General features: G+C 59.6%; 2 protein-coding genes across 2 annotated transcripts in view; both read right to left on the bottom strand.

Annotated features, from left to right (window-relative positions):
• Pde4a (phosphodiesterase 4A) overlaps nucleotides 1-9,046 on the bottom strand; it is a 31,035-nt gene extending 21,989 nt beyond the window's left edge. The window contains exon 1 of the mRNA XM_090337744.1: nucleotides 8,712-9,046. Coding sequence (XP_090193870.1) covers nucleotides 8,712-9,013 — 302 coding nt within the window. The 5' untranslated portion in view covers nucleotides 9,014-9,046. The remainder of the gene's footprint in view (nucleotides 1-8,711) is intronic.
• A 2,251-nt stretch (nucleotides 9,047-11,297) lies between these two features.
• On the bottom strand, nucleotides 11,298-19,950 carry LOC150068008 (uncharacterized). The gene is made up of 5 exons (XM_090351661.1): nucleotides 19,493-19,950; nucleotides 12,771-12,878; nucleotides 12,034-12,227; nucleotides 11,639-11,733; nucleotides 11,298-11,440 (listed from the first exon to the last, which is right to left on the bottom strand). Exons 2-5 carry the CDS (start codon nucleotides 12,816-12,818, stop codon nucleotides 11,298-11,300), a joined length of 480 nt encoding a protein of 159 aa, XP_090207787.1. The 5' UTR covers nucleotides 12,819-12,878; nucleotides 19,493-19,950.
• Nucleotides 19,951-20,101: the final 151 nt, after the last annotated feature.

Consider the following 20,101-nt stretch of genomic DNA (forward strand, 5'->3'; position numbering starts at 1 on the left):
GGGACGCTGGATGGGGGGGTCACCGGCCGAGGGGCGGGGCTCTGGAAGTGGCGGGAAGACCGGAACGGGACCGGGCACCGGGGGCGCCCCTCGGGGCTGCGGCGCAACGCTGCTCCCCCTTCGGTCGCCACCCCTTCCAAGTCTGGGTCCTGAGCGTCCAGGGGATCCCCGGAGGAGAGCAGCCGGTGCCACCTCCGGGACACACGCACAGCGACCCGGGCCGGATGTGGCCTCGGGGCCCGTCACCCCCTCCGCCCGGGTCACCCCCGATCCGCGCTTCCTCCGCCCCGAGCCAGCCCGGAGCTGCCAGGCGGGGAACTTGAACTTGGCCTTCGGGCCTTGCCCCCCCATCTCCACCCTCCGCGACCCTTCTGTCGCCTTACAGTCACCCCAGGCGGCAGCAGGGCCTCGGGTCCCCCCGAAGCGGGGTGTGCCCGGGAAGTGGGGGGCCGGGCGGACCGGGTGAGGAGGAGGAAGCGCGAGGCGCGCGCCCCCAGCTCCATCCCCGGCGCGCGCCACGACGCCGCGGCGGGCCTCGAACCCACCAGCGCGCGCGGGCGCTTACCTGGCCCCCGCCGGGCGGCCGGGGTCCTGGACGGCGCGGAGGAGCCGCAGTCGCCGGCGGAAAGTTGGGGATGGAGAGGCGAAGAAGACGGGGGACGAGGGCGGCGATCGGGGCCGGCGGGGCGCGCGCGGGGCGGCCGGGGGCTCCGGCAGGAAAGCCTCGTCCTCCGCCGCCGCCGCCTCCGGGAAGGCCGCGGGCCGCAGCTCGGGGATGCGGCCCAGGCCGCGGGGCCGCGCCATGGCCGCGGGGGGCCGGGGGCAGCCGCACCGCCCGCCCAGCCCAGGGGCCCGCGGGCCGCACCCCGCCGCGGGCCGCCTCGGCCCTTCCGGCTTCGCTCTGGGGCCGCCCCCGGGGCGGGGCCCGTCGGGCCTGGGGCGCCCTCCAGGCCGAGGAGGACTCCTGGGGGACCCCAGGGCGCCCCCAAGCCCGGGCAGCCCTCAGGGGAGCCCCTCACCGCACCCACCATCCCCCAGACGTCTCCACAAACCCCACATTGCCCTTCCTGTGTCTAAACAGTCCATCCCTACAGAGCCCAGGGGCACCCCCAAATCCACTGCCCCCCCCAAAAGACCCAGAGGGCGTCCAGACCCTGGAAAATTGCCCTAGCTTCAAGATGAACCCCTTTTCCAGGAAGTGTCTTCAGTATTTCTAAGATAGCAGGTCACCCCAACAGTCAGGGCACCCCCCCAGGGCTCCGATGAAGCACCCCCCAAAAAACAAGGGTTCCTCAGAGCCCCTGACCATGCCTTTCTGCATAGCTCCTCAGAAAGCCCCCCTACTAAATCTGAGCTGCACCCACAATTCTTGGGGAATCTCTTAATTTTTCCCGCAGCCTCTACAACGTCCCCAGTCCTGAAATTCTTTAGAGGCCCTGAGATTTCTGTGTGTGTGTGTGTGTTGGTCCTGGGACTTGAACTCAGGGCCTGGGTGCGCTGTCCCTGAGCTTTCTCACTCCAGGCTAACACTCTACCACCTGAGCCACAGCTCGACTTCTGGCTCTTATTTTTGGTGGTGACTTGTAGATACAAGTCTTATGGACTTTCCTGCCCAGGCTGGCTTGGAACCTCAATCCTCAGATCTCAACCTCCTTAGTAGCTGGGATTACAGGTGTGAGCCACAAATGCCAGCCAGACCTGTCATCCTTTAGAATGGGGTCCCCGCAGAAGACATGCCTGAGGATTTTCTGGGGCCCCGAGTGTGTCTCTGCATTCCCTCTATACTTTGACCCACGTTCACCAATGAGGCGAGGTGAGAGGCCAAGAATCTTGAACTGAATCTGGTCACAGTTCCAGGTATCTGGAACTTCCTTGGGGGAGGTGGTGGGGTGGTAAAGCTTGTTTTGAAGTAGGGGGAGGGTGGATCTATTTGAGGGCTCCCAGAGTCAGGGTACCTAGGCCTGAGTCTGGCCTTTGACTTTTGGCACTCCTTAGCCAGTTGGTCTTGGCCAAGTCACCTCGTTTCACCAAGCCTTAGTTTTCCCAGCTGTAAAATGGGCACAATAAGAATAGTCTGTGGGCCTGGGAGTTTGGCCTAGTGGTACAGTGCTTGCCTAGCATGCATGAAGACTCGGGTTCAGTTCCTGGATACCACATATGTAGAAAAATCCAGAAGTGGTGCTGTGACTCAAGTGGTAGAGCTCTAGCCTTGAGAAAGTCCAAGGACAGTGCTCAGGCCCTGAGTTCAAGCCCCAGGACTAGAAAAAACAAAAACAAAAACTCCATCCTCCCCTCCCCTCCCCTCCTGTTGGGCACTCCTAGCTCACATCTGTAATCCTAGCTACTCAGGAAGCTGAGGTCAGAGGATTGTGGTTCAAAGCCAGTCTTGGCAAAAAATTCGTGAGACTCCTACCTCCAATCAGACACCAAAAGAAGCCGGAAGCAGAACTTCGGCCCAAGGAGTAAAATCCTATCCATGAGCTAAACAGCTCAGAGACAGTAGCATCCAGGCCCTGAGTTCAAGTCCCCGGACTAGAGTGTGTGTGTGTGCGCGCGCGCGTGTGCACGCACATGCACACACACACACACACACACACACACAAATATTCCCCTCATGGATGAAGGCTCAGAAGTTTGAGGACACAATAAACACACTAAACCTGAGCTACAAATACAGATAATAGCAACCACGAAGATGCAGGATCCTAGCTGGAATGCTTCTTGTGTGACTCAACACCCTGAGTGCCTCTCTCCTGTCATTCCAGCTACAAAACAAAAACAAAAACAAGTGAGACCACCCCCATCTCAACAAATAAGCCAGGCACAGTGGCTCATGTCTATAATTTCAACTATAGGGGACGCACAAGCCAATGATTTCAAACTGGCCACAGGCCAAGTGGTATAGTCTATCCTGACAGAACCAAAGCTATAAAGGGCTGAGGGCATGTCTGCTGTGGTATAGTGTCTCTCTAAGAAGCACAAGGTGGTGAGTTCAAAACCTAATAGGCCCCCCCTCCAAAAAAAAAAAGATAAAACAAAATATAACTTGTCATCACAAAATACCCACCAAAGGTTACGATTCCTTTCAAGAAGGTATAGACAAGAGAAAGTGTTGGAAAGAAACAATGGGTCCAAGGTTATCTCAAGGTCAATCTCCAATGAGTCCACTGAGCCAGGACTAACAGCCTTTATTTCATTATCTACCCCTGATGAAATGGCCAAGGTAGATTTGGTCATTTTAAATCCTAATTGCCTTCCTCATGCAATGTTAATGCCTGTGTAAGTACTGTGTGCATGGCCGGTGGTTTTTTCTTTCCAGATTCCACCGCTGGCAGATTGAATGTTTTTGTTTTTTTCTTTCTCCAGACAGTACTGGGAATACTCTACCGCTAAACCAGGCCCCCAACCTTTTCTTCTACTATTTTTCTGGTTGTCTTGGGCCAGTCTTGGGGTTTGAACTCAGGACCTCGGGTTCCTGTTTGCTTTTTTTTTTTTTTTTTGCAGTCCTAGGGCTTGAACTCTGGGCCTGGGCACTGTCTTTGGACACTTTTTGCTCAAGGCTTGCACTATGATACTTGAGCCTCAGCACCACTTCCGGCTTTTTCTGAGTATGTGGTACCAAAGAATCAAACCCAGAGCTTCAGGCATGCTAGGCAAGCACTCTACCACTAGGCTACACTCCCATCTCCTCTTTCTTTTTGCCGAAGGCTGGTGGTTCTACTTCTTGAGCCATGTCTCCAGCTTTCTGGTGGTAAATTGACGATCAGAGTCTCATGGATTTGTCTGCCTGGGCCGGCTTCAATTCATGCTCCTTAGATCTCAGCCTCTTGAGTAGCTAGGATTGCAGGCGTGAGCCACTGGCGCCCATCTCTGTGTGTTGTTTTGGTGACAGGTTTGATTTCCCATAGGAACTAGGATAATGAATAAGAAGGTGGGATGGGGCTGGTGTGGGGGGCAACTCAGGAACTTTCTGTCTGTGCTAGCCCCACACAGCAATCCTCCAAACTTCAACCAGGTAACCAGGATTACAGTGGGGGTGGGGGTGGGGGGTGAGACAGAAGGATCTGGAGTTCTTAGCCAGGCTGGGCTACAGGGTGACACCATGTCTCAAAAATAATTATTTTGCTGGGTTGCAGGCGACTCATGTCTATAATCTTAGTTACTCGGGAAACTGAGAGATCTGAGGACTGTGGTTCGAAGCCAACCCAGGCAGGAAAGATCATGAGACTCTTTTTTATTTTTGCCAGTCCTGGGCTTAAGCTCAGGGCCTGAGCACTGTGCTTGGACTTTCTCAAGGGTAGAGCTCTACCACTTGAGCCTCAGCACCACTTCCGGCTTTTTTCTATGTATGTGTTACTGCAGAATTGAACTCCAGTCTTCGTGCATGCTAGGCAAGTACTCTACCACTAGGCCAAACTCCCGGCCCAGCCATGAGACTCTTATCTCCCGTGAGCCACTAGAAAGCTGGATGTGGAGCTGAGGCTCAAAGTGATGGGAAGTTAGTTTTGAGCACAAAAACCTAGGCCTTGAGTTCAAGCCCCACAACCAACAAGATATAATAATAATAATAATAATAATAATAATAATTTTGTCCTGAACATGTCGAGATATTTCCCCCTTCTTGTCCTTATTCCCTAAACAATATGGTAAGACAAGTATTTACACAGCAATTCCAGGTATCAGGTGTTCCTAGAGGCAGTGCAGGGTCTAGGTCATCTTCTAGAAGGAGCGGGGGTGGGGTAGGGTTTGGAACCCATCTTGTATCAAGGGACCAGCTGTATTTCTGGCCTTTAACAGGTGTGGTGGGACACACCTGTAATCCCAGTCCTCAGGAGGCTGTCACAGGAGGGTGGACAATTTTAAAGCCAGACTGGGCTAGCTAGCAACACCCTGGGTCAAATCTTTGCTTTGAAAACCAGTGAATGAGTCGTCTGGGGGCTGAGGATGCAGCCCAGGAGGAGGCAGGGGGACCTTTTCATTGGCTAATGCTTTCTCACACCTCAGCCTATGAACTGGCCTGTCTCCATCTTCTTGGCCCTGGCTGATTTCTGTCCTAAGCACATTCATCTTTCTGGCTCCAAATTTCTACCGCAGGACCTTTGCACTGGCTGGCACCTTCTTCCATGAAACCGACTCAGATAGCATTTCTTCCTCCCCACTTTTTTTTTTTTAAGGTCTCTCAAATGTCAGCTCCTCGGGGAAGCCTTGCCTGACCTCGGATCCTTCTCGTATCTCCCCAGCCCCCCCGTCACTGTCTATAATTATCAGACGGCGGTGTGTGTTATTTTAGCTTCCTGCCACACGAGTCTGAGAACACCCAAATGGCAAGAATCGAAAGAATGAGGGGCTCTGCCAGGCCAGGGGAGCCCGGGGTGCAGACAGCGAGCGAGTGCAAGGGCCAAGCGGCTGCCCTTGACCTCTTCCTCCGGCAGCCTGGGGACCCACATCCATGCCGGGGCTCCTGCAGCTCCGCGGAGCCCCGAAGTCCAAGTCACCAGTGGAAAAGAACAGCGGGGGATGGGAGGGGGCAGGGTTTGTGGTTTGAGACCTCTGTCTCCGCTGATGTCACTTGAAGGAAATGTCCTCCCCGCTCCCGGCTGTCCGGCTTCACCGCAGGCTGGGGAAGGGGGGGTGGAGGGAGGGAGGCACTCCTCATTCACCCCAACTTCGTCTTCCCGGTGGCAAAAGGCCCAGAGAGGGCCAGCGCGGGGCCGCGGGGCCGCACAGCGAGCGAGCCTCCCATTGGACGGCTCTGCGGGGGGGGCGGGCACTCAGCTGTCAATCAGGTCCAGGTCAGCTGTCAATCAGGTCCAGGTGGGACCCCCCCCCCCCGCCCCGGGATCGGCAGGGCACACGGCCCCAGGGCTTGCAGATCGGGAGTGTAGGGGTGGTGGAGGGGGGGAACCGCACCCCCCCCTCTCCCCCACCCCACCGCCCGCCGCCTGCGGCCGGCCAGCCCGGCGCCCGCCCTCCGCGCCGCCGCCGCCGCTCGATAGCCATGAAATAATCACCGCGGCCCAGGTGGGGACGCAGCGCGCCGCGCCTGCAGTCCCGGCGCCGGCCGGCAGGGGGCGCGCGCCCGGCGGGGCGGGCGTGGGAGGGGCTGGGGCGCCGCGGGGACCCTCACCCCACCCCGGGGACCCCCACCCCTCCGCCACGCGCCCGGGGACAGCCCCGCGCCCCTCGCGCTCGCCCGCGGCCCCGGCCCCGGCAAAGGGCTGGGGGAGCCAGGGGGCGGGCGCTGGCTGTGTACCCCAATGCAGGCACCCCGCTTCCCCGGGCCTGTCCCACGGTGGGTCCTCCGGACCGTGACTCAGCCTCGCAGGGTGCCCTGAATCCCACCACAGGGGAAACGGAGGCCTGGGGATAGGCTGGAAGGAGGGGGTGTCCTTGGACTCGGCTATCGGGGTTGGCTGCACCCCATTTCTGGAGGCGAAGGGAGCTCGGAGGTGGAGAGACCCAGGATTGCATCTGTATGCAGTGCTAGAAACCCCTCTTTGTTGGGGGTCCTTACCGGGGGTTAATGACCCCAGGGCCTGGTAATGACCCAGCAGGCCCTTTATCTCTTGGCCCAGTTTCCAGCCTTTTGGTTTGTTCTGAACTTCTGTCCAGGGCCAGCCTGGATCTTGCTCCTCCCTCCCTGTGCCTCCCTGTGGAGCTGGGATTAGAGGCGTGAACTACCATGCCAGGCTCTGGAACCCTGGTGTTTTGGAGAAATGCCAGCCCCAGGAGAGAGGCCTCTCAGACTGACTTCCTCTTCCTTCAGCTTGGGGTACAGGGGGAGGGGGGCTGGCAGCAGAGGCCCAAACGCCCCCCCATCTCAGCCACAGCCCACTTCAGTCCCAGTCACAGAACCCGAAACAGAGCTCGGTGCAGGGATGTGGTTGAAGTTCCTGTTTTTAATTCCCAGTCTGACCTGCCAGCATCCATGCCAACCTCTTCCCCTCCTTTAAGGGCAGCTCTCCCAGTGTGGAAGCCCTGTGCACATATTTGGAACTCACAACAGCTCCACCCTCACAAACAAGCAGGATGCTAAGGTGTGTGCAAAGACACACAGGTAAGGTACCAAGCAAAACCTGACCTGATCTGGGGGGAATCCCAGTTTGTTCCTAGCTGCATAAGCTTTGAGGAAGAAGTAGATGGAGATTTTTTTTTTTGTCTCCTGGGCCTCAGTTTCCCCATCTATCAAAGCAGCGATGTTTCACCCAATGCATGGAAGCTGACGGTGAAGCCATTAAAAGATAGGAGAGCATTGATATGATAACCACTCAACGCAGGTCTCTGGAGAGACAGCACTGAGGGGGGGCAGGGGAGCAGAGGGGGTGTAGGGAAGTCCCTAGGGCCTTAAAAGGGAATCAGGCCCTGTTCCTAGCACCCCACCCCCTTCGGGTCTCTCAGGACAGTGACTGGAGCCAGTTTGGCCGGCTGCCTCTGGTCCTGGCATTTCCTGTTGATTCTAGCTCTGTTTTCCTTTAGTTTTCTTTCTAGTTCTCTTTGAGAAAGAGTTGACTATGTACGTCTGTGTTCTGCACGCTCACTGATCAGGACTTCCAATCAGCCACGTTACTGGGGTGCATATCGTCAGACCCCCCCCTCAGGAACAGCATTAAGTGAGCTTGACATGGGGGGGGTCACCCACATCCTCACCCCCCCCACATCAGAGAACTTGGCTCAGAACCGGTGACAGCATGGTCACAGTGTCTCCCAGAGACAATCGCACTGATACAATCAACGCAGTCCCAGTGACACATCAGTGTCGGCAGAGATGCAGACAGCACAGTTTCACAACCTCTGTTCTGGAAACACACACAGCCGCTCTGTCCCAACGACCACATCCCATGAGGACACGGCCATTGTCACAATCCACCCCTCATCCTGTCACACACAGACATGATCGCCGCTACCAATGGCCCATCTCACTGTCACACATGGAGAGTCGTGGTATCACAGGAACACTGGATCCTGCTGTCTGTCACACAACCTCCCCCCCCCAACGCCATGGGACTCGGCGTCAACAACACAACTCGGGTGCGGGAACACAGGGTTCCTGTGTCACACAGTCACCTTGTCACTGTCACCGAAGGCTGGAACAGGGAACACATAGCAAAGCCCGTGAGTGTATATGTGTGGGAGAGCACCCCCAGTTCACACACCCACTCACAAACCATGTCACTCTCCCAAATAAACAGGCACCGATTCTCTCTGTACACAGGGACCATTCCCTGCCCAAGGCAGGGGAGGGAACGGAGAACCCCCCGACATACCGGCTCTCAGAAAAGGGGCTCCGCTCTGACATAGGGACCCCCGAGACAGTGCACCCCCAAAGCTGCATTTCTGACCCCAGCTCTCTGCAAGGCGAGACCTCAAATGCACCCCTAAGCACCCCAAGTCTGGAGTAAACTGTGTGCGCCCTCTAAGGTCCCCCCAAAAAGTCCAGGTCTCACCGGAGTAGCGCTGACCACTGCCCCTCACCACGCGGACCCGTTACACCACCTGCAGGTTGGTAACTCCACACACCAGACCTCCACGGACCGCAGAGCTCGCCGCGGCAGGGAGTCCCCGGTGCGGTGCAGGGCACAGGTGAGGGCCGGTCCGGGCCCCGCGCCCGCCCCCGCCCGCCCCCGCGGGTCCCCCCGACGCCGCCTAGCGCCGCCCGCGGGCGGCCGCGCTCCGTGCGCGCCGGGGCCGGGCGCGCCCCGCCGGGGTCTTACCGCCTGCCGCCGCCTCCGCTGCCGGTGCCGTGGAAGGACGAGGGCCAGGACATGCGGGTCGTGCGCAGGCCGGGCCGGTCGCCGGTGTCCACGGCGTCGGCGCGCTCCATGGGCCGGTGCGGCGGCCGCTCGGGCTCGGCGCGCTCCGCGCTGTCCGAGTAGCCGCGCTGCTGGATGCGGATGGGGGTCCGCGGCTGCCGCCACAGGTGCTGGGGGGGCGGCTTCAGGGTGGCCTGGCCCTCCCGGGGCCCGGGCAGGGACAGAGACAGGCTCCTCTCCGAAGGGGCGGCCGGGGGCTCCATGATGCCGGTCCCCCCCTACCCCACACAGCGCACCCAGCCCGCGGCGCCCCCGGCCTTTCCGAGCTGCGCCTCAGCTCCGCCGCGCGCCGGCCCCGCGGGGGCGCCCGGCCTTCGTGGGGGCCATGGCGACCCGGGGGCGCTCGTGGGGCCGATCGCCCCCCTCCCCGGCCCAACCCCCGGGGCCGGGGCGCCGCGGTGTCCGATCGGGGCCCGTGGAGGGGAGGGGGGGGATGCTGGGGCGCGAGCCCGGCTGCGCTCTCCGCGCTCCGCGCCCCGCTCGGCGCCAGCCCCGGCTCCCCCGCCCCGTCCCGCCCCTCCCTCCCGCCCGCCCTCCGCGCTGTCAGCGCCGCCCCCTCCCCTCCCCCGCCCGGCCCGGGGGAGGGGGGAGCCACGCGAGGAGGGGGGGCTCTCCTCGGCGGGGACGGATGGGGAGGGAAGGGGGCGCTGCAACCCCGAGATCTCCAGAGCACCCCGTTCTTCTCCCCCCCCTCCCCCGGACCGCGCGGCGGCGACCCCGGTCACCAAGGAGTTAAGCGGTTAATCCGATCGCGAGGAAGACACGGGAGTGGCTGCCGGGGTGTCAGTCAGTCCGTCCATCACGGCGGGGGGCGGAGCCGGGGGCCGGCCGCGTCCGCGCGGCCACCTCCTCCCACCCCCGGGGGTGGGGCTGGGGAGGCGAGGAGGGGAGGGGTCCCGGCGCCCCTCCGACCCCGAGCGGGCCCGGGATGCGGACGGGGTGGCGCTGCCCGGGCGGCGGCGGCGGGGGAGGGGGGCGGGCGGAGGGCGGGGCGCGGACGGGGCGGGCGGGGCGCGCACGTGGCCCGGGCCTGCCCCGGGGTGTCTTGTTTTCGACGTCGGCTGGAAGTGTGGGTACGCACGTGGTCGGCGGGCGCCGTCTGCCCGCGCGTCTCGGGGCTGCGCTCCGGGCCGGGGTGGGAGGGGGTGAGGTGCGCGCGCACGTGCGCGGACTCGGCCCGGCGGGGGGGGGGGAGGATGTGCGCGCGCATTCACCTCGCCATAGGAAGTGGGGGGGTGGGGGGGGTCCATGCCTAGGGCCTGGGGGCCGGGGCTTGAATCGCCACCGCGGGCCGAGGTCGGCGTCCGTGTGGCCGGCGCGTTGCCGCGCGTTGGGCGGCCTGGGGGCGTCGCTGGTTCCCTGGAGAGTCCCGGAGGACACCCCCGGTGGGGGCTGGAGGGGTGCCGCGGCTGGCCCGCCCCCTGCTCTAGGTATAGCTGCTCTTTTGGTTGTTTTGTTTTGGGAGGGTGGGGGGGGTCTTTCCAAAACCGCTTCTTGCAGTTGGTAAACTGAGGCAAGACGCGGGGGCGCCGCGCCTGGGCGCCCTTTTCAGCAGCGTAAACAGCCGAGCCTCTTCTCCGCGGTCCCCGCCCGCCCGGCATGAACCCCCCCTCCCCTTTTTCCGGCACCTAAATCCGGAGTCGCCGTGACTCACGCTCCCCGCCTCCCCCAGCGCCGCGCCGGGCGAGCGAGCCAAGAGCCAGCGGGATCCGCGCCCTCCCCCTCCCCGCACCCCGGGCTCCGGCCCGGCCCCAGGGGCTTCTGGGTTGGGGGTGCTCGGGAGGGGGGTCCCCCGGCCCTTCCTCCTCCCCACACCGGTCAGTGTTGCCACGAGATGGCCCCGGGGCGCACGTCCGAGGCCTCCCCACCCGTGTGACCCCCATCCCACCACGGGCTCCCGAGAGGGCAGGCAGGGCAGCCCCCCTCCGCCCTCCCCTGCCCCTCCTCGCGCTGTTATTTTCTTTCTTTTAAAAAACAAAACAACAAAAAACCTTTCAGTCTCCAACCTCCAAAGCCACTTTTCTCCCTGGGGTAGGGGGCTTGGTAAGTGTGGGCGAATGCAGAGCAAGAATGGGGGCCCCCCACAAACCGCGGGGTATCCCCAAGGCCCAAACTTAGACATCCTCTCTCCTTCATGGAACCCCATCCCCGGCTTGGGGGTGGGGGGCGCTGCCCACGGGTCCTCACTTGAACCAAATTCTCAGAAAATGGAAGCAGAGCTCTGGATGACTGGATAGGGGGTGCCGGCGCGAATGTGGGGGGGGCCAGGCCACTGCTGGGATTTGCAAGAGGATGGAGGAGGGGCGGGGGCTGAGGGCCAAGGCTCCTGCTTGGAGCTGTGATTTGAGCCCCAAGATGGACCTAGCTGGTTCTGAGCCAGAGAGAGGTTGGAGGAAGGGGAAGGGGGGAAGGTGCACCTTCGGCGCCCCCGAATGACACGACCGTCACTTCTCCCTTCCCTCTGCCCCCCCCCCAGATCAGGAAGAGTCATGCAGAACCCTCCATTAGTGTACAATGTTGGGGGTGGCACTGGAGCTGCAGAAAGCAGCGGCCAGGGGAGGGCAGCGAGAAGAGGGACAGGCCAGCAGCCAGGACCAGCTCAGCTATTTGGTTTTCCGACTCATCCATTCCTGGACAGAAGGGGGGCTGGGGGGGGTGCAGGCAGAGGCTGGTGCCCTAAGAAGACCCCAGATGAGAAATCACCTAGAACGGACAGTATAATGATAAGGCTCTGGGATTGTTCTGGGTTTTGTTTTGTTTTTTTAAATTATATCTCTCCCAGAGGAAGGAAAAGTTTCAACTCAGACTTTTTTTTCTTCAGATCTGACCCTCCTTCCAAAATCGCCCCAGCAGGGCAAAGTAACTGATGCGCCCCCAAGATTGGTGAGACGCCAGCTCCTCAGGAGGTCGAAGCCCTGTGAATCTGGAGGTACCCTAAGGGCACGGGAGAGCTAAGCCCCTTTCCTTCCCCCAGGCACGCCCTGATTCAGGAGCTTGGTTACCTGAGGCGTCTTTGCAGCCTGACTCACCAGGCCCACAGGGCCGCCACAGCCTGACCCGTCAGAATCTAGAAGTTTCTGCTCAGTTTTTGCACAACACAAAAGAGCAGGGAGCGCAGCTGGAGGTTAGAAAGGGCTCATGGCTGCCAGTAGGTAACCAAGCTGATCCACGGCCTTCACCCCACTCCCAGGCCGGACCCCCACCCTCCAGCCCGCCTGCCTACCTGCTGATGAAAATTCGAGGCGGGATCTGCAAGGGCAGCGTGGTGGGCCGAGGGGGCACGCGGGTCCCGCTGTCTGAGGAGGGCTCCGGCTGGGCCCAGCCCAAGCCCGGGCCGGAGGACAGGCGGCGGCGAGGACGGCGGAGGTCGGCCCCCAGCAGGATGGCACAGCCGGGCTCAGGGGTCTCCCGGGGCCTCTGTGGGGGGACACGGGTGGGGTGGAGGTATGGCTTGGGCTCTGTGCTTAGTTTCCCCCGCCTCAAGGCTGGATGGAGTTTTACCACCCGAACCACACGACCACTTTTGACTTTTTGATGATTAATTAGACATAAGCGTCTCATGCACCCTGGTTGGATTCGAACTGGATCCCCAGATCTCAGCCTCCTGAGTGGCTAGGCTCATAGACGTGAGCCCCCCAGGCTGGCTCCTGTCTCCATCGTGTTTCTTCCATGTGAGCCCCGCACGCCACTCCCCTTCCGAAAGTGTCTCGCTCCACCCTTCATATCTAAAGAGGCCTCACCCCACCTAGGAGACCCTCAAGATCTTACTCACGGGCTCCTTCCCCTCTCCTGTCTCTCCCCTTAAGCAGCCCCAAGAGGCCAAGGGTGTAAACTGAGGCACACGTGCTGAGCATCTCAGGAGGCAGCTGGGGCCCGGTCACTAGAGGGCGCTGTCTTCCCCGTCCAGGCCCCGCCCTCCCATCTAAGCCCCGCCCCCCGCCCAGGCCCCGCCCCCCGCACCTCGTCCCCGAGCCCGGCCACCGACACCGCGCTGCGACTCCTCTTCATCCCGCCAGGTTAGCGGGTCCCAGCGGGCGCGGGGGTCATGTCGGCCCGGGCCAGGATCACCTGCAGGGCCAAAGCAAAGGCGTCTTGGGGTGGATGCCCTGGAGGGAGGGGGCGCCCCCTGCCGGCGACGCCCGGAATCCCCCGCCCCGCCCCCGTGACGTCAGCGAGCGGCTGACGCACTGCCCGCGGTGACGACGCCGGCGCGTTGCCAGGGCGACGGCTGACGCACGGCGGGGCTCGGGACGCGCGTCAGTGCCGGGCTCGGCCGCTTGGGGGGGCCCGATCGCCCCCGCGCCCCCGCCCCGGGGATCCCCGCGGCGGCGGCGCCCGGGAGTCCCCGCGAGCTGGCGGCCGGCTGCGCGTGGTCCGAGCCGGGGGCCGGGGGAAGCGGCTCCTCCGAGCTGTGTTGGGCTCTTCTTCTTCTTTTTAATGTCTGTACCCCGAAATAGCTGCGCGGTGCGGGGGCCGGGGCGCAGATGGGGGGACGCAGACAGACAGGGACGCGTGGAAATAGCAGCAGACAGACAGGGACGCGGCGGCTGGCGGCGGCGCCCGCCGGGGCCGCCTCACTTTACCCTCACATCCGGGTACCCGAGCGATGTGGGGTTTTCTTGCTGTGTGGACAGGTCTCTGAGCCTCAGTTTCTCCGGAGGGATGAGCTTCCCCCCCCCCCCCCCCGTCTCCCTGCGCTGATCTCCTGGCAAAGGCTTCTTCACACCTCGAGGGTGCTGCAGCCTCAGGGCCTTTGCATGAGCTGAGCGGTTCCCGCTGGCTGCTGCATGAGCCACAGGTCTCTCACACGCCCTGCAGGTCTCTGCATCTTTTCCACCTCATCTTTTCCAGCGCTTTCTCCACTTTTCCCCCCTGGCGTGCTGTACTCTTGATAATCAAGTTACCAGCCTTTGCAGGGCTTCTGAGTTGTTTTTTTCCAGCTTCCTTGTTTTCTCTACAACTATTTATGATGTGTATTGTCTGCTTCACATTAGAATGGTATCTCTGTGTGGAACCAGTATGTGCTGGTACCTGAGTCTGATCCCTGAGCTTTGGAGCCCCAGGCTAGCACTCCCCTTCCTCCCCTCCCCCTCCTCCCCCCCTCCCCCATTTTGTTCTTTTGCAGGTATGGGCATTGAACACAGGACCTTGGGCAATGCTAGGCAATGCATTCTACTACTGGAGCCACTCTCTGTTTTGAGATGGGTTTTCCCAGGCTAATCAGGAACTCCCATGGTCAAGTGATCCTTCTGCCTCAACTTTCTAAATAGCTAGGACAACCGACACATTAATGTCTCCTCACCGTACTATGCTTTTCTTTATTCTTCGTGCTGGTACTAGGTTTGAACTCAGGGCCTGGGCGCTGTCCCTGAGTTCTTTTGCTCGAGTACCACGCTGAGCCGCAGCTCCACTCTTGGCTTTTAGGTGGTTCACTGAAGAGTCGAGTCTCACAGACTTCCCTGCCTGGTTCGGCTTGGAACCCAGATCCTCAGACGCTGAGTAGCTAGGATCACAGGTGTGAGCTGCCCAGGCCTGGCTTATTGTACTTTTTTTCTTGTCATATTGCAGTAGCTAGAACTTCAGTTTCATGTGGGTGGAAGTGAGTTGGTAAACAGCACCTTGCAGTATGGGGAGGCGGCACCAGATTTCTGGGAACAATCCCAGAGAATGTGGAAGTGGGGCCTAAAACACTGGAAAGAGCTGGGCACCCAAGACTCATGGCTGTAATCCTAGTTGTTCAGGAGGCTGAGATCCTGGTTCAAAGCCAATATGGGCAGGAAAATCTGTGAGACTCTCATCTCCAGTGAACCAGCAAAAAGCCAGAAAGTGGATATCCCACATAAGGGGGATACAGGCAGGCTAGAAGGCCAAGAAACCCCAGGGGAGAGAAATCGACTTCAGGCAACTAGTCAATCTACCTTTCTTTTCTGGACAGCAAGCTGGCTGGAAAGAGGTCCAGATGGCACTTGCACTTTAGGCTGGGCAGCTGGCACCAGATTCAGTCTGAAAGAGGCCATTCCCCGCCCCCTCCCCCCAATCCATGTGGTCAGCCACCAGCCCAGCCTGGAGTGCCCCTCCCCCACCATTCTCATACAGCCAGGCTCCCCGTCCAGAGCTGTCCCAGGCCTCAGTTCTCAGGTCCTTGGGAATCAGGGATTAAGGAATGTGTCATTCAGGCATGCGAATGGGATATGGATGCACCAAGCTTTCACACACTTGTGCAGTCACACACACGCAGAACTTTTTTCTTGTTATTTTTTTTTTTGTGGTAGTAAAGTTTTAACTCAGATCTGAGTTTGTCAGGCAGGCAATCTTTTTTTTTTTTTTTAATTTAGTTTATTTTTGTGATTCTGGGGCTTTAACTCAGGGCCTGAGCACAGTCCTTGTTCTTTCTGAAGGCTAGCACTATGCCACTTGAGCCACAGCACCATTTCTGGCTTTTTCTATGTATGTGGTACCGAGGAATCAAACCCAGGGCTTCATGCATGCTAGGCAGGCACTCTACCCTGCTCCCAGTCCTTCTCAAGGCTATTGCTCTACCACTTGAGCCATGGAGTCCACGGACTTTCCTGCCATCCTCAGATCTCAGTCTTCTTAGTAGCTAAGATTACAGGAGTGAGCCACTGGCCTTTGAACCCCTTTCTTTTTGCTTGAACTATTGTTGAGATATGGCCTGGATTTTTACATAGGCCGCCCTAGCTCCTCTGGTGTATACTCCCTGTGTGACACAGAGGTGACGCACCACCCTCGGCTCAGTGATTGAAATGGGGTCTTTCCCTCAAGGAAAGCCACTTCTGTCTCCTGTGTACCTGGGATTACAGGTAACTCCATGGTACAGCACTTGCCTAGCAACACTGAGGCCCTGAGTTCAAATTTCAGTACTACACGCTAAAAAAGCATGTTCTGAAAAAAAAAAAAAAAAAAGCATGTTCTGAGTTGGGCTTGGTGGCACATTTGAAGTTGAGGCAGAAGGTTCTGAATTCAAAACTCTGTTCAGCCACTCAAAAGCCATGGAACCCTGGATTTTTTTTTTTTTTGTCCTGGGACTTGAACTCTGGGCCTGGTCATTGTCCCTGAGCTCATCAGCTCAAGGCTAGCTAGAGTCTTATCCCTGGATCCTTAGCACCACTTCTGTTTTTCTGGTGATTAATTGGAGATAAGAGCCTCCCAGAGGTTTTAGTGCCTTGGCTGGCTTTGAACTGTGATCCTCAGATCTCAGTCTCCTGAGTAGTTAAGATTGCAGGCGTGAGCCTCTGTGCCTGGCTTGCTCTTCATGTTTTGATCTTCCTTAGTTGTCCGATAACCGGCCCTGAAGACAAATTTAAGCATGACTTCTTGTTCATCTAAGCAGTGAGCCTTGTTTTCCTTTTCCTTTTTTTTTTGTCTGTCATGGACCCAGCCTTTTATTACTATCACAGCTTCAGTCATCTTGCTTTGTTTCATTTTTGGATGGTAAGATTCAAACCCAAGGCCTTGTAATTTGGTAATCACACTCTCTCCGAACTCCTAGTTATTAGGTAGTGATTTGTTTGTATGTAGCCTGATGCTCGTGGTTTCAACTTGTAATCCTAGCTACTCTGGAAGCTGAGATTCGAGGATCCTGGTTCAAAGCCAGCCTGAGGGGGGAAAAAAATCTGTGACGTTCTCATCTCCAATTAACTGGCTAAAAGCAGGAAGTGAAAGTCTGGCTCAAGCTGTAGAGCACAGGTCAGTACTAGCGTACTCCCCTCACATTTAGCGTTTTTTGTTTTGTTTTGTCGGTTGTGGGGCTTGAATTCTGGGCCTGGACTCTGTCCCTGAGTTCTTCAGCTCGAGGCTAGCATTTGAGCCACAGTGCCATTTGGGGTTTTCTGGGGGTTAATTGGAGACAAAAGTCTCTGGCTTTGAATCTTTTTTTTTTTTTTTTTGCCAGTCCTGGGCTTGAGCTCAGGGCCTGAGCACTGTCCTTAGACTTTCTCAAGGCTAGAGCTCTACCACTTGAGCCTCAGCACCACTTCTGGCTTTTTTTCTATGTATGTGGTACCAAGGAATTGAACCCGGGTCTTCGTGCATGCTAGGCAAGCACTTTAACCACTAGGCCAAACTCCCAGCCCAGTGGCTTTGAATCTTGATCCTCAGATTTCAGCCACTGAAATCACAGGCGTGAGGCACCACACCCAGCTCATTTAATGTTTTTGTTTTGGCTAGCATTGGGGTTTGCACTCAGTGCTTTGGGAGGGGCGGGCAGTCTGTCAATGGAGCCACACCCCCACCACTTAAGACACGCCCCTACGTTATAGCCACGCCCCTGCACCTTAGCCACGCCCTCCAGCTGGTCCTCACTTTTAGAAGCCTAAGGACATTTGGAGACTCACCCCTGGATTGGCTCTTGACACTTTGCTTTCTGAATATAGTCGGAATTTAATCTTCCTTCCCCCCTCTTTTTTTTCTTTTTAAATTACTAGGTTTGAACTCCTGGTCTCCTGTTTGATGGTGCTCTCTTGCTGAGCCATGCCTCAGCTAGTTCTCAATTTATTCAACATGGATTGAGGTCCCACTGTGTGCCCAAGTCCTGGGGAAGTTCAACCCGTGAAGGCAGCTGGCAGACAGGTCTCAGAAACATGGTTTACTGCTGGGTCTGGGGAGGCTAGAAAAATGGCTGAAGAGCCAGGCTGGGCTACATTACAAGCTTGTGAGACAGAGACAGAGAGACAGAGACAGAGAGAGAGAGAGAGAGAGAGAGAGAGAGAGAGAGAGAGAGAGAGAGAGAGAGAGAGAGAGAGCCAGAAGCTGAAGGTTTTCACTTGCGATCCTAGCTACTCAGGAGGCAAAGATCTGAGGATTACAGTGCGAAGCCAGCCTGGGCAGCAAAGTCCATGAGACTCTGATCTCCAATTAATAGTAGAAAAAGCCAGAGGTGAGTTCAAGTCCCATGACCAACAAAAAAAAAAGAAAGAAAGAAAAGAAAAAGCTGGAGATGGCTCTGTGGTTCAAGTGGTAAAGTGCTAGCCTCTAGCAAAAGGAGCCCAGAGACAGGGCCCAGGCATTGAGTTCAAGGCCCAGGAAGGGCCAAAAGGGGAGGGGGAGGAGGAAGAGGAGGAGGAGGAGGAAGAGAAGAAGAAGAAGAAGAAGAAGAAGGCCGCTCAGTCAGAGACTGTTCCCAGGCCCAAGCCAAATAAATAAATAAACAAATTTCACCCGCTCTCCAGTCCCTATGCTCCCCCTCCCCGGTGCCCCCCCCCAGTCTGCCTGGAGACAGAACTTTGGTTTTTCTCCGTCTGACATCATGGGGCTCTTGTTTATCCACTCATCTTGGCGACCAGCAGGGATCCTGCGGGTTGGGTATCCCTGCTGGTCTGGTTGGTTGCTGCAGCCTGATGGTCTGGCCACAGTGCGTGGAATACAAAGCAGGTACCTGGGAAACACGCAGGAAACGAGCAAGGAGAGAGAGGGTGGGATGAAAGGGAGCCCTCACCTTCCCCGACTCTCCGCCGGCTGACCCACTGCAACTTGGGAAACTGAGGCTCGGCGGAGGCAAAGCGGCCCGGCCCATCCTGCGGCAGCTTCGGAGGCGTGTGTGGCTGTGGTGTGTGTGTACCAGAAGCCCGGGCGCCCCCCTCCCGCATCCCCAGCCCTCCTTACACCCCCACCCCGCAGAATCAAGAGGGGTGCACTCACTGACGGGCGGCGGGGAGGGGGGCACAGCAGCAACTCAGGGGGTTCTGGGGCCCCAGGGCCGAACACCCAGTGCGGGGGGGGGGGGGACCCACAGGCAGCTCCAGCCTGTAAAGCCGGGAACCCTGGCCATCCGGGGTCCTCTCCACACGCACACCCCAATCCCAGAGGTGGAGGGGGGATGAGGAGGAAGCCCTTAAAACGCTTAGTGATGGAGAGAGCCGTGGGAGAGCGCCGCCCCCCCTCCTCCGCATCTTACTTCGCACCCCGAAGCTTACCTGGTTGGGGGCTGTAGGGAGGAGGAAGCCCCGGCCTCGCCCCGGCCTGGGCGGCCGGGGGGTGTGTGGGGGGGTCCGGACCCTTTGTTCACCGGCGTGTGTGTGAGTGCGCGCGCGCGCAGTGGTGAGAGTCGCGGGGTGCAGGTCGTGCGCGCGCCTGTGCCCAGCCGGGGCCCCGTCCGCAGCTGGTGTGCGGGGAGGGGGAGAGGGAGGAGACGGGGATTCCCCCGCCCACTCCCGGGTTTGAATGGGGAGGTGTGTGTGGAGGGGGGTGGTGAGAGGCGACAGCCCGGAGGGCGCTCCGGGGCCCGCAGCCCCCTCCCCCCTGCTCCGTGATGGGGGAATCCCGCCCTCCCCCATTTGCAGGCCTTTCCTCTAGACGAGTCCCCCTCCCCCCGCGAAAACATCCGCTCCTGGACACCCCAGGAAGAGGCACCCCTAAGGCCTAAGCTCCTCCCAGAACGCCCCCACACACACCCCTTCCCAGCGGAGCACCCCGTTAATCGGACGTAATCCGAGCCCCTGGGCTGCCACAGGTCCCGTTCTCTCAGGATTGGAGTCCGCCGCCGAGGTTTCCCCCCAAAACTTGGAGTAATCATAGGGTTCCCCAAGCCTCTGCGGTGGTGCTGGGGTCCCCAGACGAGCAGGGAGGGGCTGGAAGGACAATCACCCCGATGGCGACGCGACGACGAGGGCAGCCCCCCCCCCCGACTCTGACCTCCCCGACACCCCCTCCCCACCTCCACTCACCCGGAGCCGGTCCCGGGTCAGGATCCTCGGTCGCCGGCTGGACAGGAGCGACACCCCGCGGCCACGCGGGGAGGCAGGCGCCGGCCTGAGGCTGGGGAAGGGGAGGGGTGGGTGGCGGGGGTGTTCCGGGCGATGCTACCACAGGTGAGTGAGCACAGATTCTCGCCCACGAGCCTCTAGGAACTGGGGGCGGGAGCGGAGGCTGCGATCCGAGCCTGGGGATCACCGGTCTCCCAGGGCCGAGCCGCCATCGCGGCCCTGGGGCCCGGCTGGTGTGTCCTGTCCCGAGTGGGCCCTCCTGGGTCCGGCCCTAGGGTCCAGTTGCATCCGATCGCCCAGCCTCCTCCACGCGGGGTCCCGGCCCCCTGGACCAGGGATGGGGGCGTGTCTTCTGGCGAGGCCACGCCCCCCGCCGTGGGCCGGGGCTGACGTCGCGGAGACGTCAGCTAAGGGGGACAATCCTCCTCCCCTGCTCCTCTGACACTCCACGCCATGGCCGCGGCAAGCGCCCCTCCCGTCCTCCACGAGTGGTGGCGGGAGATGAAGAGAGCTGGAGGTGGGGGCGACCACCCACGGTCCCCCTGAGGTGCCTCGCCGTGTTTCCCGGAC

Source organism: Megascapheus bottae, chromosome 1 (assembly GCF_031878675.1).
Source record: "Megascapheus bottae isolate mThoBot1 chromosome 1, mThoBot2.hap1, whole genome shotgun sequence".
Classification (NCBI taxonomy): Eukaryota; Metazoa; Chordata; class Mammalia; order Rodentia; family Geomyidae; genus Megascapheus; species Megascapheus bottae.